At 39.6% G+C, this 15,375-nt stretch overlaps 1 protein-coding gene across 3 annotated transcripts in view; it reads left to right on the forward strand.

Annotated features, from left to right (window-relative positions):
- The window catches only part of XPNPEP3 (X-prolyl aminopeptidase 3), a 42,006-nt gene extending 30,417 nt beyond the window's left edge, over positions 1 to 11,589 (forward strand). For all 3 annotated transcript variants that reach the window (XM_020876920.2, XM_070453407.1, XM_020876922.2), the window contains exons 7-10: positions 4,900 to 4,985; positions 6,100 to 6,280; positions 7,353 to 7,473; positions 8,943 to 11,589. In XM_020876920.2, coding sequence (XP_020732579.1) covers positions 4,900 to 4,985; positions 6,100 to 6,280; positions 7,353 to 7,473; positions 8,943 to 9,109 — 555 coding nt within the window. In that variant the 3' untranslated portion in view covers positions 9,110 to 11,589. The remainder of the gene's footprint in view (positions 1 to 4,899; positions 4,986 to 6,099; positions 6,281 to 7,352; positions 7,474 to 8,942) is intronic.
- Positions 11,590 to 15,375: the final 3,786 nt, after the last annotated feature.

The raw sequence follows: 15,375 nt of genomic DNA on the forward strand, positions 1-15,375 counted from the left end.
GGCCTTTTAACTATGGTTCAATTTCTTTAATATACTGAGACTTTCTATTTATTTTTACGTTTCTTAATTGTAAAATGCAACTACTGGGAAAGTACTTAAACCATAAAGGAAGAGTTTAATGGGTAATTTTAAAGACTCATGTAACCATTACCCAGATCAAGAAATAAAACATATCAGCAAGCTACAGCCCTCTGGGCCAAATCCAGCTTTCCACTTTGTTTTTTAAATAAAGTTTCATGGGAACACAGTGATTTCTGCTCCCCTACCCCCAACCCATGGGCAGAGTTGAGTAGTTGCATCAGAGACAGTATGGTCTGCAAAGTAAATATTGTCTAGCCCTTTACAGGAGAACCTTGCCAATCCCTGACATAGGGCCTTACTGGCCCCCCCCAAGAGGCTTACTGCCTGTGGTCTCTGCCCTCCCTGTGATCGCCCCTCCTCTCCCTAATAGGTAACCGCTCTCCCAGTTTTGACAGTGATCATGTCTTTGCTTTCCTTTTTATTTTACAATTAATAAAGTAGTTTTACATTATTTGCTTTGGTTTTAGTTATGTTTGAACTTTATGTATTTGAAATACTATGTATGTCTTCTTTCATACAACAGTATATTGTTGCATACCACTATAGTTTGTTCATTGTAATTGCTGAAGTGTAGAATAGCAGGTAAAGTGTGGTTTTTGAAGTTCAGTCTATTTTCAGAAGAATGCTAAGATGTTACGTGCTCTTTTTCACTCTTATTGTCTCTCAACTGTAAAGTATCCCAGAGGTTTTATGACATGAAACATCACTCCAAATTGAATGCAGAAGCAAATATGAGACTCTAGCTGTCTTCTATTTATCTATGCTAAATAGAGATTTGCAAAAATGTAAAGCAGTGCCACTTTTCTAACAATATTTTTAGTTAGAAAAGGTTATTTTCATTAAAAATGTTATTTTAGCATGTAATGAATGGGTTTATTATTATTTTTAAATGAATAAATACTATAAGCTTTTCTGTTTTAATTTCTTTATGTGATAAATATCCATAGATGGACATTTATGTATTTTCTGAGTTTTTACCATTATGAAGAATATTCTGTGATCAAGGTTGCCTAAGGAACACCTAATAGTGGAATTGCTGAGTCATAGGGTATGCATATTTGCAACTTTGGTAGAAGTGGACCACCACATTCCCGGTTTAAACTTTGCACTTCCACTGCAAGGGGCTCAGGTTTGATCCCTGATTGAGAAAGTTCTGCATGCCACACAGTGAGGCCAAAAAAAAAGAAACTGCCAGACGTTCCCAAAGTGATTTTATCAATTTATATTTTCATTCTTCCTGAAACAGTTTTGTAGATTATATTTTTCTAGCATTTTGTCCAAGTTTTTAAAATTATTCATAGTATTATCTTACATTTTAATCTTTTGTGTTTGGAGTTATTTACCGTTTTACATTCTCCTTCTTTCCTTTTGCTTTTTGTTTTCCTTTATGTACCTTTTTACAGTCTTGAACTATTTTTGCCTTCTCTTTTTTCCTAATAAATCTTAATAGACAGTTTCTTTAAAAGTAAATATACATATCCCTATGAACCAGCAATTTCTTTTGTAGGTATTTTTCCAATAAAAATTAAAACATATATCCCAAAGATGCCTTGTACAAGAATGTTGATAGCCAGTTTACCCATAGCAATCCAGGAATCTAACTAGGATATTAGATGGGGAAGTTGCCATGTGGTATATCCTTAAGAAAAAGGAGCAAACCACAGCACTACCAACAGCACAAATGATCTCAAAGAAAAAAATTGCAAACTATATGATTCTATTCATATATTCATATGGAGTTCTGGAATAAGCAGAACTCATCTATGGTGATAGAAATCAGATCAGTGGTTGCTTCTGATGGGGCGTTGACTGGGTAAAAGCGTGAGCATATGGTTACCTGGGTGTATACATTTGACAAAATTTAATTCTGTACACTTAAGATCTGTGCAAAGAAATCTCAGCGGAGGTTTGTGGGTTTTCATTAGTCTGTTGAAGTCAACTTCACATATCGTTAATGCTATTTTATCTTTGCTAATTATCTTACCACACTGTGTTTCATTTTACTCTTCTACTCTTTATGTTCATTCTCTTGTTCTTTTTCTAGCTTCTTAAATTAGGTGCTAAACTCTTTTTTTTTTAACTGTGACATGTGACTTATAGGATCTTAGTCCCCTGGCCAGGAATCAAATCTGGGCATTGAAAGCACCTGGTCCTAACCATGGGACCACCAGGGAATTTCCTAAATTCATTATTTTTCATCCTTTTTTCTTTTCTAATTATGATTATTTAAGAATTAATATTTCACTTTCATTATATTCCATGTATTTTCTTAAAGTCATATTTATGACATTTTATAAACAATAAATATAATATACTGTTTAAAATAATAATGATAAAATGAACAACCATGTATCCACCATCAAGGATAAGAAGAACACTACTTGAACCTTAGAAGCTTCTAGGCAATCACATGCACATCTCCCTTTCTATCGCCTATCATCCTGACTTTTATTTGAACCATTTTTTGGGTTTTTTTTCACAGTTTTACCACCAGGGTACCTGTTCCTAAACAATATAGTATTCATTCTTGAAAAACTAGAGGATAAGCACAAATCTAGCTTTATAAGGCGAGAAGACATATTGCTGTTACTAGACCAAGTAAGAAATAAGGGAAAATGATCGAAAACCTGTAGGTCATAGTCTGGCTTCTGTTATCTGAAAGTTTTCAATTCAAGTTAGCGGGCAAGGTTATCAACAAGCCACGAGAAACTCAGGGCATTGGAAGGGCTCTGCTGTTGACTGGCTAGTAGGAACCTGGAACGGTTGTGGTCAGAGAGACTGCAGGCTGCTCATGGTTCTGCCTCAGGGCTGACCACAGCGACGTGCAGCTGTCGGGAATAGGTCACAGCAGAGCCCTCTCTGACATGCTTTAAGCAGACTTACCTGCATGTTCCTCTTTCCTTCTTACCTCTTAGACAGCCTTTCTGGGACCACTTTCCTTCCACCTCAACATCCTTTAGATGAAGGTATATAGCCGATAAATTTGTTCCACTTTCGTTTAGCCAAAGCAGCTTTATTTCATTCTCATCCTTGAAAAATGGCTATGCTGAGAAAACCATCCTAGATTGACAGTTATTTTTAGTCATCAGTTTTAATATATTATTACTCTCTTTTCTGACTTTAAGTGTTGCTGATTTTAGAAAAGAAAATAATTGTTATTTTACTTTGGGAAATTGCTTTTTGCTACATTAAGATTTCTTTTTCTTTGCTATTTCTCAGTTTTATTGTATTTCTAAGTACAAATTTATTTTTACATGTCCTCATTATGATACTTTTTGCTTCCTGAATCTGTAGATTCGTGTCTTTATCAATTCTAGGAAATGCTCAGACATTTCTTTAGATATCATCTCTTCTATAGTCTCTCTGTTCACCCCTTCAAGGACTTCAGTTAGATGTATTGATAGGTTAAACCTCTTTTCTGTTTTCAGTAAGCTAACTTTTCTTTCATGTTTACATTGGCTTTGTCTGTCTCTGTCATATTCTAGGGGATTTTGGCAGGTCTCTCTTCTAGGAAACTAAATTTTTTCATTTGTCTAACCTACTCCTTCAGCCATCCACCTAGTATTTTATTTCAGCAGTTATTTTTATCTCCATTCCCTTCGAATCCACATGGTTATTTTTTAGTTGTCTCTTGTTGCTTGTTAATCTTTGTGATTCCATTCTTTATCTCTTTAAACATTTCATGACAGCAGTTCTGTCATGAATTCCAGATAATTCCCTTACCTGGAATTCTGGAAGATCTGAATTTGGTCTTTGTTGTTCCTGCTGACTCTCACTGACAGTGACCTACTGCCTCGTGTGCTTGACAGTGACAGCCTCTGGTTGTGAGCTCATGTTTGCTTGCTGTTATTTTGGGGAAATTGTGCAGTCCCAAATTTGGGGGCCATTTCCTCTAAATATTATTTGCATATGCTTTTGTCAGAAGTGAAGTGGGTCCTGATGACCAAGGGCCCTGTTATCCCCTGTGAATGTCCTGGTTTACTGAAGGAATCTCCTGCTCATCTTCCCCATTCTGCAGACATTTTCTTTCCTATATACTGTAATATTTACCTTATCACTCCCAGCTCTAGTTTCCATTCTGGGCTGTCTTTATTCAAAGAAAAAAAGTCTTTAAGGCATCTCTTACATGATGTAATGTCAACATTTCATAGAATATATTTTTATTCAGAACTGAGTTGTTTTCTAAAATTTATTCTACATTTTGCCAGAAATAAAAACATATTCATTCTTCTTGTCGTCATTATATATGTATTTATCTGACCATTATTCTAATGTGTGCCAAGTTCTGTGCTTATTTAAATATGAATAAGATATGGCCTGTCTTCAAAGGCATAAACAAAATTTCAGTATAGCGTGACAAGTGGTAAAACAGTGATTTACGCAAAGTGGTTTTTTTTTTCTTTTTTTGCTCCCACCATATGTTTTGATGGAGAACAAAAGAGGGAGTGACATTCTAAAGTTAAATGGGTAAGTTATATGTGAATAAAGGCCTTGGATACCAACTTACATAGGTTCTTTTTTTAATTAATAGTGACAGAGGTAACATTTATGATGTGCTAATGTTCGCTTCTAGTAATTCAAACCCAAGCACTATGGTTCAAGAGCCAACGCACTTAACCACTCAACAGTGCCGTCTTTCTTGAGCCAACATGAATTCACTTAGATGCTGTTTCTTGTGAGAAGGAACCAGAGAAGATTAGTCTCCTTTAAATTGGAACTTTTTTTTTTTTTGAATGAGAGGAATAAAGAGTTTAAGTTAGAAGATACAACTGACAGTCATAAAGTCACCTTCGTTTACCTGTCTTATTCTTGTTCCAGGATGGGGAGATGGTGCTGCTGGATGGAGGCTGTGAGTCTTCCTGCTACGTGAGTGACATCACTCGTACCTGGCCTGTCAATGGCAGGTAGGGCTGCTACAGATCCCACCGCTTCTTAGAAATATGAGTTAGAAAATGGATATGTTTGAAATAAAGAACTAAAGAAATATACGGGGTCCCTCCAGCTCAGGTTAACTGCCTTTACAAAGCTCCTGATTCTTTTCTGAGACTGCTTTATTTATCATGTCGTAGGATGAGGCACATAAAGACACCTAGTTAACGTGTGCACACACTTTTTTTTAAAAAATAAAGTTTTTATTTTCTGATTGCAAAAATAGTATTTAGGTTTCAGTAGAATAGTTTGGCTCAGTTAACCCTCCACAGATAACAATTACAGAATCTGGACAAAATATTAAAAACAGCATTTAGAGCTTCTCTGGTGGTACAGTGGATAAGAATCTGCCTGCCAGTGCAGGGCACACAGGTTTAAGCTCTGCTCCGGGAAGGTTCCGCATACTGCAGAGCAGCTAAACCTGTGCGCCACAACTAGTGAGCCTGTGTGCTGCAGCTGCTGAAGCCGTGCGCTTGGCGCCTGCACTCCACAACAGGGTAGCCGCCACTCGACAACTCGAGAAAGCCAGCCTGCAACAGCAAAGACCCAGTGCAACCAAAACTAAAAAAATAAAAATAAAAACAAGTGTGTGAAGACACCAAAGAGCTTTCTGAAAGCTGGCAGAAACTGCAGCTAAAGTCTGTCCTTGAAAGAAGAGCTGTAATGGGTAAGATGTAAGTGGTTAGAGTTTTCCCCCATTACTGCTGAAGAAATGATTATTCTAAGGACACACAGAAACTAGTAAATTACTAGTAGCCAAAGTACCGACTAGTTTATCCCATGACATCTGCTTTGCCTGTAAGAAGTAGATCTTTAGACTGTTTTTTTCTTTGGTTGGTTGGTTGGCTGACTGGTTGGTTTTGTTTGTGTTTGTATTTGTATTTGTATTTTTTTAATGGTTAAAAAAAAAGGGAAGGATCAAGTTAAGCCTGGTGTGGCCCTCTAACTGCATTCATGGCTGGGTGCATCTTCTCACTTCACCATGTCTATCTGCTGACCATTGAGAGTTTTTCTAATCAAACTTAGAAGAAAACTTCCTGCAATATCAGACAGTTCCAAATTCTTGTTCTTGGATTTCCCTGTTGCCAGGTTCACGGCACCTCAGGCAGAGCTCTATGAAGCTGTTCTCGAAGTCCAGAGAGATTGTCTGACCCTCTGTTGCCCTGGAACCAGCTTGGAGAACGTCTACAGCATGATGCTGACATTGATAGGCCAGAAGCTAAAGGAGCTGGGGATCACGAAGAACATTAAGGAGAAGAATCCCTTCAAGGTACTTCACTTCCTTCAACACCAGTTATTAAGAACAGCTGAAATGCTGCTTGGGTTTTATCCTATGTAAAGCTAATTCGATTTAGAAATGGGAGTTTGTGATTCTTCACCTGTTAAGACGGACTTTTTTGAACATAGATTAAAACAAAAGGCGCAGTACTTCTTTCTCCCAGAAGATGGCAGCACATGAAGTTCATTGATACTGTGTGACTAGCTCAGTCTTCAGAAAACATAAAAAGAAGTCTGGTGCAGACAGGGTAGAAAAGGACATAAAACAGAGGAGAGGTTAACTCTTTAATTCTTTTTTAATGATTTTGAAAAAGTAGGGGTCGAAGAGTAAATGTGTGTGGCTTCAGTAACATTGTTGAGACTTTTAACAGTATCCTTAGTTGCCATGTCTTTAGTGAACTTCATCTGCATCCAGAGTATGATAGTGTTGAAGAAAACTTTAAAGACTCAGTTTTAAATTAAGATGCCAGGTGGTCAAGCCAGACAGACCAGTAAGACATCTCTTATCTCCAAGTTAAGACTGACAGGGCTTCTTTTATCAGTAGGGAAGAAGCTGTAATTCCCCCTGTTCATGCCAACAAATCTTTAATTAACAGACAGAAGTACCCAGGTTGGTAAATGCCTCATAATTACTGTGTTATATGACATTTCTTACCTAACCCACAAGCTGCTGTGAGATACTTAGGGTCTCCACAGAAGGCTCCTTGAGAGGGATGTGTGCATGTTGGAAAAAGAACTGTTTTAACATAATTATCTCCCTTCCCCCCAGAAAAGAGATTTTCACTTGCCATTGTCATTTCTGGGGCAACCCCAGTTAGTATGTGTGTAGTATGAAATGGTAGGAGCAGAAATGTGGATTCGTTATTAATAGAATGCCATTGGCAGAATTACCTACAAGAGGTGGCGGTTTCCAGTCTCCTAAGCATTAGCCCAAGGATAGATGACACAAGGGGCAGAGTTGAGGGCAGGGGGCAGTATTAACACATATCTCATGGATTTACACAGGCCCAACTTTTCCCTTAAGGGTCATTGCTCTGATAACACTGTGGTCATATCATTTCCAGGCTGCTCGAAAATACTGCCCGCATCATGTTGGCCACTACCTGGGGATGGATGTCCATGACACTCCAGACATGCCCCGCTCCCTCCCTCTCCAGCCCGGTATGGTAATCACCGTGGAGCCAGGTAAGGGGAGGTGCCAACAGCCTCCCATCCCATGGGACACGTAATTCTAGTGTTAGATAGAAGGGTAAACACTTTCTTCTTACGTAAACCAATGTAATTAAATTAGAAGAAACAGCAAAATGAATCTCTCCAGTGTAGAAGGGAACTTTAGCTTTTTATTTAACATCACACAATTTATTTAGTTTGACTTCTCCAATAAACAACAAATGGGGAATACTTCTATCAGTAGATATTAAGAAATAAATCTTTTTTTTTAACCCTGCCTTGCCAGGACCAGTTTGTACTAGTCTTCCTTTTGTGGTGGGCTGCTGATGCTTGTGAACCCCTGGCACTTTCCTTCAGAGATTCTCAGACTCCCCACATTCACAGTTGCAGCTCCTCTGAAAACTGCATGGAACTGCATGCATTATTCCACTCTTCAGTATCCAGACCCTTTCTCCTGGGCTTCAGAGAGAACGGGCAGTCTGATGGTTCCCCAGCTTGAACGATGGTGGGCGTTGGGCAGGAGAGAAGTAGTGGCCATGGTGGAGTGTGAAGATGGAGACTAAAAGTTAGTTTTAAACACCGATGCTGTTTCTGTTACGAAAGCACATCTCAGTCTTAAATTTCAAGGGTTTTCACATTTAAATTAAGTTATAGCTGGGACACGTCTTTTAAGCTCCCCTTTGAGCCCAGGCGTATGTTGCTATCTGTGGCCTTACTTACCATTTAGTCCAATCAAGTTGGCACTTCCTTAGACTTTGACTGCACTTTCTTTTGCTGGTCCTTTTCTTATCACAGAACAGCATCTGTGAGTATAGAACAGGAAATTTACAGTTTCTTAAAATGAAAAGACCTGGTATCTGTGTGATTTTATGATTAGAAAGGGAAACATGACCTTTTAGAATTTTTCAGATGTTCATTAAAGTCTTCCTTTTTCCCTATTTATATCATGTGCATCAGTTACATTTATGACTTACTTGAGTATTTCTGCAGCTTCTGGTTGTTGAAACTAATAATCTCTAATAAGTGTTTTTTAAATACATGATAAAATGCTGTATGTCCTTATTTTTGCAAAGTGCCCTTCTTCCAAGGGACTGTTAGGCAAAGAAAGAATGCATTTATGTAATCTACTAGTTCCCAGCATATATTGAAATACTCATAAAGTAACTTTAGTGGCCTGTTTGAGCCATTAGCACGTGACAGAATCATGACCATTATTGTAGTTGCAGAGATCTTGTAGACTAATAACACAAAATAACTATAATAATAGTTCTAGTAATGTTAGGCAACATTTATTGACAGTTTATGTACCAGACATTTTTATATCTATTATCTCACTTTCACTCCACATTTTTATTGGTAGATACTGTTAGGATCCTGGCTTTACAGATGAATTGTAACACAAAGAGGTTAACTTACTTGCCCCAAATCATCCAGTCACTGCCGTTTTTGAACCAAACATTCTACTTCTTTCTTCTACTTCTCAGGAATTTATATTCCGGAGGATGACCAAGATGCCCCCGAGAGGTTCCGTGGTCTTGGTGTACGAATTGAGGATGATGTGGTGGTGACTGAGGCATCCCCACTCATCCTTTCTGCAGATTGTCCCAAAGAGATGAAGGACATTGAACAGCTATGCAGTAGGGCCTCTTGACCCTGCCAGCAGCCCACGTGGGTCTCAGGTGCAGGAGGGGTGGATGCAGGCATCTGTGCGTGTGTGCTTTCCGGGGGTCTCTGTGTGGCCACTTGTACACGTGTTCCATTGGGGAGTGCCGCAGCTGTGTGAGTCTTGTGTGATTGTGTGTGTTGTCTGTTTTGTTTTCTGTGGCTAGAAATTTGGAAAAATTGCATTTTTGGACTATATGTTACTGCAACTTTATTAACATTAACTTTGTAGAATTAATGACTGAGACAAGGTTAACGTTAAGATATAAGGAAAGATGTTGGTTACATATGTCCATGCATTCCAGTTGGCGTTATGGAAAATTCTCTCCTCTCCAGGTCCTTCCCCTTCTACACTTTTCCTGAGATCTACCTAATATCGTAAGATTTTTGTGTAATGCTTATACTTCGAGCTAATCACCAGAGTCTGCCTACATTGAAAGCCGCCTGTCAGTGATTGTGGGTGGCCAGTATGTACCTTCCATACCTGCCTTACCTGTTCAGGAGCCCACGTGAGCCCTCAGGGCACTGGTGTTCTCCAGCCCCATCATTGAGCCACAGTCCAGATTCTAGCAACACTAGCTATCGAACAAAACATTTTTGAGCTTTTCTTACTATGTGGTTGCCTGGAACCTGGAAGGTGTTTAGATTCTTGATAAGGAAGGAAATGGAAGAGAAAGAAAAGTACGTATGTGTCTGCTCTAGATCCAGACCGTCACCTGTCTGTTTTCAATCTAAAGAGCACTCCTTTCCCAGATATCCTTGCTGTCTTTATAGACTCTTCCCACACCGATCCTCAGAGCACAGCCCTGAAGCTGCTTCCCTGGCCAAGGGCAGATCCTCTGCTTACCCTGTTAAGAGTTAGGGGAACAGCACCCGGTTATCATCCTGTGATTTCCTCTAGTGCTGATAAAAGCAAAACATGGAACCCAGCCAGTAGCTGTAAACACCCTCTGATCCTTTCCCTCCTTGGACGTTAGCACTGGATGGGCAATGGGAAAGGCTAGCGTTTCCCTCCATACAGCATTGAATGCAGTTATGTTAAACTCAGTTTGCAGAGTGAACGGGGCTACACACCTGCAGATGGTTTATTTGGGAGCTTCAGTTATAGGGGGCTGCTTTAGGAACTAGTGAACTAGTCTATTCACCTCCTTTAATATGAGCCCAAGATGTATAAAACATGCTGTTAGAACATAAATTTAAGAAAATATTTGCATTAGGGAAGAACAGGCTAGGAGACGAGCATTGTTGCCTCTGCCACATACTTTTATGGCTGTGAAAGTATTCGGGAGTTGCTATTTTTCCCTGTGATAAAGAAACTGTAACTATGTTTTTTTTATTTGAAACACAGCAGTTAAGAAGTAGAATACTAACTCTCCTCTTCCCATAATTGTACCCAAGTTAGGAAGGTACTTCTCATGGTGACTTAAAGCAAGTCACCTGTCTTCGTGTGTCTTCTTTCAAAATATTGTTATCTTTTCATTAACTCTCATATGGTCAGTAAAGGAAAACTCCTCCTTAGACATTATATGTTAATTGGGTTTAAAAGCCATATAATAAGTTAAATCCCCAGATAAAGACAGTATATCTCATTAAAATTTTAAAAAATGGGCTTTGTTACATATTTTAAGACATAGATAACCAACATCCTCCTCAACTTTCTTAATATTAGGAAGAGTGCAGATACAGTGCGCGGGTGCTGCTTCTCCCCGTCCTGTGTCCATGTCAGATCACAGGCACAGCACAGCGGCTCTTCACCAGCCCAGCTGTGCCTTCAGAGTCCTTCCAGTAACTGCTGTCAATAAAACAAGAGCTGGGCTTTGAGTCAGAGCCTACCATCCCTCAACTGGCATATGATCAACGATCATGTAACTTATTTTTGTATGTATGTTAGCAACTACAGGAGGGCCTAGGGGTGGCAGCATAAAGGACCTTGCTTGGAAGAGGTTTTTATGGTGTGGTTCTATTTTTTTTTTTTTTTTTTTAGTTTCCTGAAGTGGGATCTGTATCCCAGACTGTAAGCTGATAAGGGTGTGTTTTAAGCCTGAACAAATATACTTCAAGCTGAAGTGCTTAATAATTCTAATATGAGAACATGACTGTATCATTAAGCCCTAGTGGTGGAGCAGAATTCCACTATCACAAAGCATGTGGGTCTTCCTGGCTGCTCTCACCTCTGCCTGTGTGTCCCTGAGGAACTCGGGGTGAGCATCAGTATTATTCAGGTCAGGGGTCTCCGCTGAAACCCAGGCGTTTGGGGGTTTGCTTCATGAGGAGCAGAGAGAACTGCAATCTTTGCGAGCATTTCCTAATGCTTTGTTTGACTTTTGTGCAATTATATAAGTTCAATTTGGACAAAATGCTGTTACTTTTTAAGGCACTATTGACTGGAAAATAAATACATCATTCCCCAACAAGGGAAGAGCATTTGTTACTGTCATTTTAAAAATAAACTATAAAACAATATAAGAATGTATGGTTGGTGTTTGTGTGTTATTTTCAAATCTAAAGTTCATAGCTTGAAATGCGACTTTTGTTTTACAAAGTATTTTGTTTTACAAAGCATTCATTGACGACTGTCACAAAATCATGTTGGCAAACTTGGGATAATCTTATCAGTCATAGAAGGGGGAAACCAATGGATTAGATTTACTCAAGGATGTAACATATAACATGGTGGCTATACTTGATAACATTGTGTTGTAAAATTGAAATCTGCTGAGAAAGTAGAACCTAAATGTTCTCACAAAAAAAAAAAAGAAGAAAAGAAATTTGTGAGTTGATGGATGTATTAATTAACTCGGTGGGAGAGATCTTTTCACAATATATACATGTATCAAACCATCAGGATGTACACTTTAAATATCTTACAGTTTTGTCAATTACAGCTTAAGAAAACTGGGAAGCAGGGGCCTTCCCAGGTGGCTCAGTGGTTAAGAATCTGCCTGCCAATCAGGAGACACTCAATCCCCAATCCAGGAAGACCTCACATGCCTCGGAGAAACAAACAAAGCCCCTGTGCTGAGTCACTTCAGTTGTGTCCGACTTTGTGACCCTGTGGACACGGGATTCTCCAGAACGCTGGAGTGGGTTGCCATGCCATCCTCTAGGGGATCTTTCTGAACCAGGAATCGAACTCGAATCTCTCATATTTCCTGCGTTAGCAGCCGGGTTCTTTACCACTAATGCGACCTGGGAAGCCCCATCTGACCATGTGACTGATTAAAACCCTTCAGTGGTTTCTCATCACTGCGGATAAAGACCAGAACTCTTCACATGGCTCTACCGAACATTATTGCACGGCCTGGTTCATACCAGTGGTAAATGTTTATCAGCTGACTCTAGGAGGATAACGGATTCCCTGGTTGTAGCATTTGCCAATTTGCATGGCATAAATAGGATGATTATGGCCAATTTCAAGATACCAACTTATGGAACTGGGAGAAGATGCGAACAATTGATTCTTGCACATCTTTGCAGACTCTCATATCCCACTGGTTCTCTTCATACTTGAGAGCCATTCCAGGCTTCTTTATGAGTGTACTGTGCATTCTATGCCTGCAGCCCCTTCTGTATGCTTTTGACTCTACCTGGAATGGCACCTTCTTCCACATCCCTCAGTGTGTGTGAGTGCTGGAGACAAATTGCATCAGTTTGCAGGAGCAATTGTTAAACTTTTGGGAATTTTGCAGTCTGACTGCTAAAGCTACAAACCAGAACTTTTTTTTAAGAACACGTTTTGTTTGTTTTTAGTATTTATTCATTTGGCTGTGCCAGGTCTCAGTTGTCGTACACAGCATTTTTAGTTGTGGCATGCAAACTGTTAGTTATGGCACATGGGATCCAATTCCCTGGCCAGTGATTGAACCTGGGCCCCCAGCATTGGGTGCTCACAGTCTGAGTCACTGGACCACCAAGGAAGTCCCAAGAGCTGTTTTGTTTTGTTTTATTTACCAGCATACCACTGCATCCAGTCTTCTTTGTCTGTCTCTCCTTCAATCTCAAACCATTTCCTCTAAGAGGACTTCCTCTACCTTCCAGGCAGTCTTTCTACTTCAAGGCACCCTTTACTTCTCCTTTCCTAAAATTCACTGGAATTATCATTAACTGACTATTGCCTCTCTTGCTACATATGGTAAATTCAATGATGAAAAGGGACTTTTCCAAGTTCTTAGAATATCAGATACCTTTTAATCTAGATAAGTATGGTGTAGTTGACACACAGCAGGTTCTGTGAATATTTTTATTTGCTGAATGAATGAATGGGTGGATCAACTGAACAGAACTAAACTGAAATTACAACCTATTGCATTGTAAACTAAAATTATGAAGGGTAAGAATCCATATGGGGTCTACAAAAAGTTTATGCAGCAGGAGCTAGTATACAGAAAGGCATGGCCAATAAACACAGCCAGGAAAATCTCCAAAGGAGAGATCAGAACATGAGGCTTTCATAGCTTAATAGAAGAGCCCCACTGTAGCTCTTCACAGAGCAAACAACTTGCAAATTGTTGCTGCTTCCTGTCGTGTATCTCTACAATACCTTCTTCCAATCTCTACAATACCTTCTTCCAACAAAGTTTAAAAACTTTCAAAAATTTAAATAAGATTAAATCACTGTTGGGCTTCCCAGGTTCGGCGCAGTGGTAAAGAATCCATCTGTCAGTGAAGGAGACACAAGAGACATGGATTCAAGCCCTGGGTTGGGAAGATCCCCTGAAAATGGCAACCTACTCCAGTATCTTGCCTAGAAAATCCCATGGACAGAGGACCCTGGTGGGCTACAGTCCAGGGGGTTGCAAAGAGTCAGGCATGACTGAGCACATGTATGCATGCACACATGTCACTGTTAGTCCCCTCCCTTACACTGTACCCCTCCAATGCCTTCCAGTAACATCTACAATGATATCCCCACCTGATCTGACCCCTACCTGTCTGTCTCACATTTGTAAACCATACCCCACCCTTGCTCCATGTAAGCTTCAAATTTATTCATTCAACACATAGTGGGCACATACAACGGACCGAACACTGTTCTAGGAGTATTTGTTATCAATAAAGAAAACAATAGGGAATTCCCAGGCTAGGATACCAAGATTTCACTGCTGAGGGCCCAGGTTCAGTCGGGAAACAAAAGATCACACAACCTGCACATTACAGTCAAAAATAAAGAGAATAATAAAATATTCCTTCTCTTAGCCAGACACACAGAAGCAATAAATCTAATAAAAGAGTAAACAAACAAAAAGTTAGAAAGTACATGTACCATTAAAGGAAAAAGTGCAGTAAAATGAATGGGAAGCATATCATACAGGGTCTTTTAGGCCCTTGCAAGGATTCAGTTGCAATGCTACTCCTTATAGGGGCCTTATCTAATCACCCCTTTTAATATTGCTTCCATCTCCCCTCAGTCTCATGACTTTTTTTGACTTATTGATACCTGCGATTTTCTGATGTGTTTGTTGACTTGTGTATTATTTCCCTACCGGGTGTTTGACTCCTCATCACTGTATCTCTCCCATTTACAACAGGACTCAGTACATACTCAATGAACTTGTTGAATGAAGATACATATGCCCTCAATACCTTAACTTACTCTGGTTTTCCAATATTCTGGCAGGGGAACAAATAACTGAATTCCTAAAATTGAATCATTAATAAAACTTGCTTTGTAAGGTTTTGTCTCACACAATTTTTCTATATTCTAGTCTGGTTAAAGCTGTGGTGGTGTTTCCACAGATTTGTTGTTCTTTACGATTAAGACAAGGAAGCAAATCCTATTCTGGTTTAACAGGGGAGTCAACACAGTTTTCTTTTAAGAGAAAATATGAGATTTCAAATAAGTCAACACAAGATTTAAGAGTGATCGAGCAGAGTCATACCTCTGGAGGATTAGAGATGAAAAACTGGAGCCTAGTCTAGAGATGGGAGAATGGCATAAAGTACAGGTGCTTTTGCGGTTAAGGAATTATCAGTAAGAATAAGTGGCAAATACCCCACACAAATACTTCAAAAAAGTGCAGCGACTTCAAATGCGATGATAGCGCAACTAGAGGAAAGAGGGCCGAAATTAAGGAGAAAAATGAGCACTCGTTGAGGAATGGGGAGTGTGTGCTCAAGCGAGTGAAGATGAAATCGTGCGCTTTAACCACAGACCCTTCCCGGGCGGACTGGTATATTTGGGGTAGGCTGGGGTCGGCACCTCCCAGGGTCCTAAGCCTCCTCCGTCCACCTCTTTCAGGTGGGCAGGTGAAGGCA

Source organism: Odocoileus virginianus, chromosome 23 (assembly GCF_023699985.2).
Source record: "Odocoileus virginianus isolate 20LAN1187 ecotype Illinois chromosome 23, Ovbor_1.2, whole genome shotgun sequence".
NCBI classification, from domain to species: domain Eukaryota; kingdom Metazoa; phylum Chordata; class Mammalia; order Artiodactyla; family Cervidae; genus Odocoileus; species Odocoileus virginianus.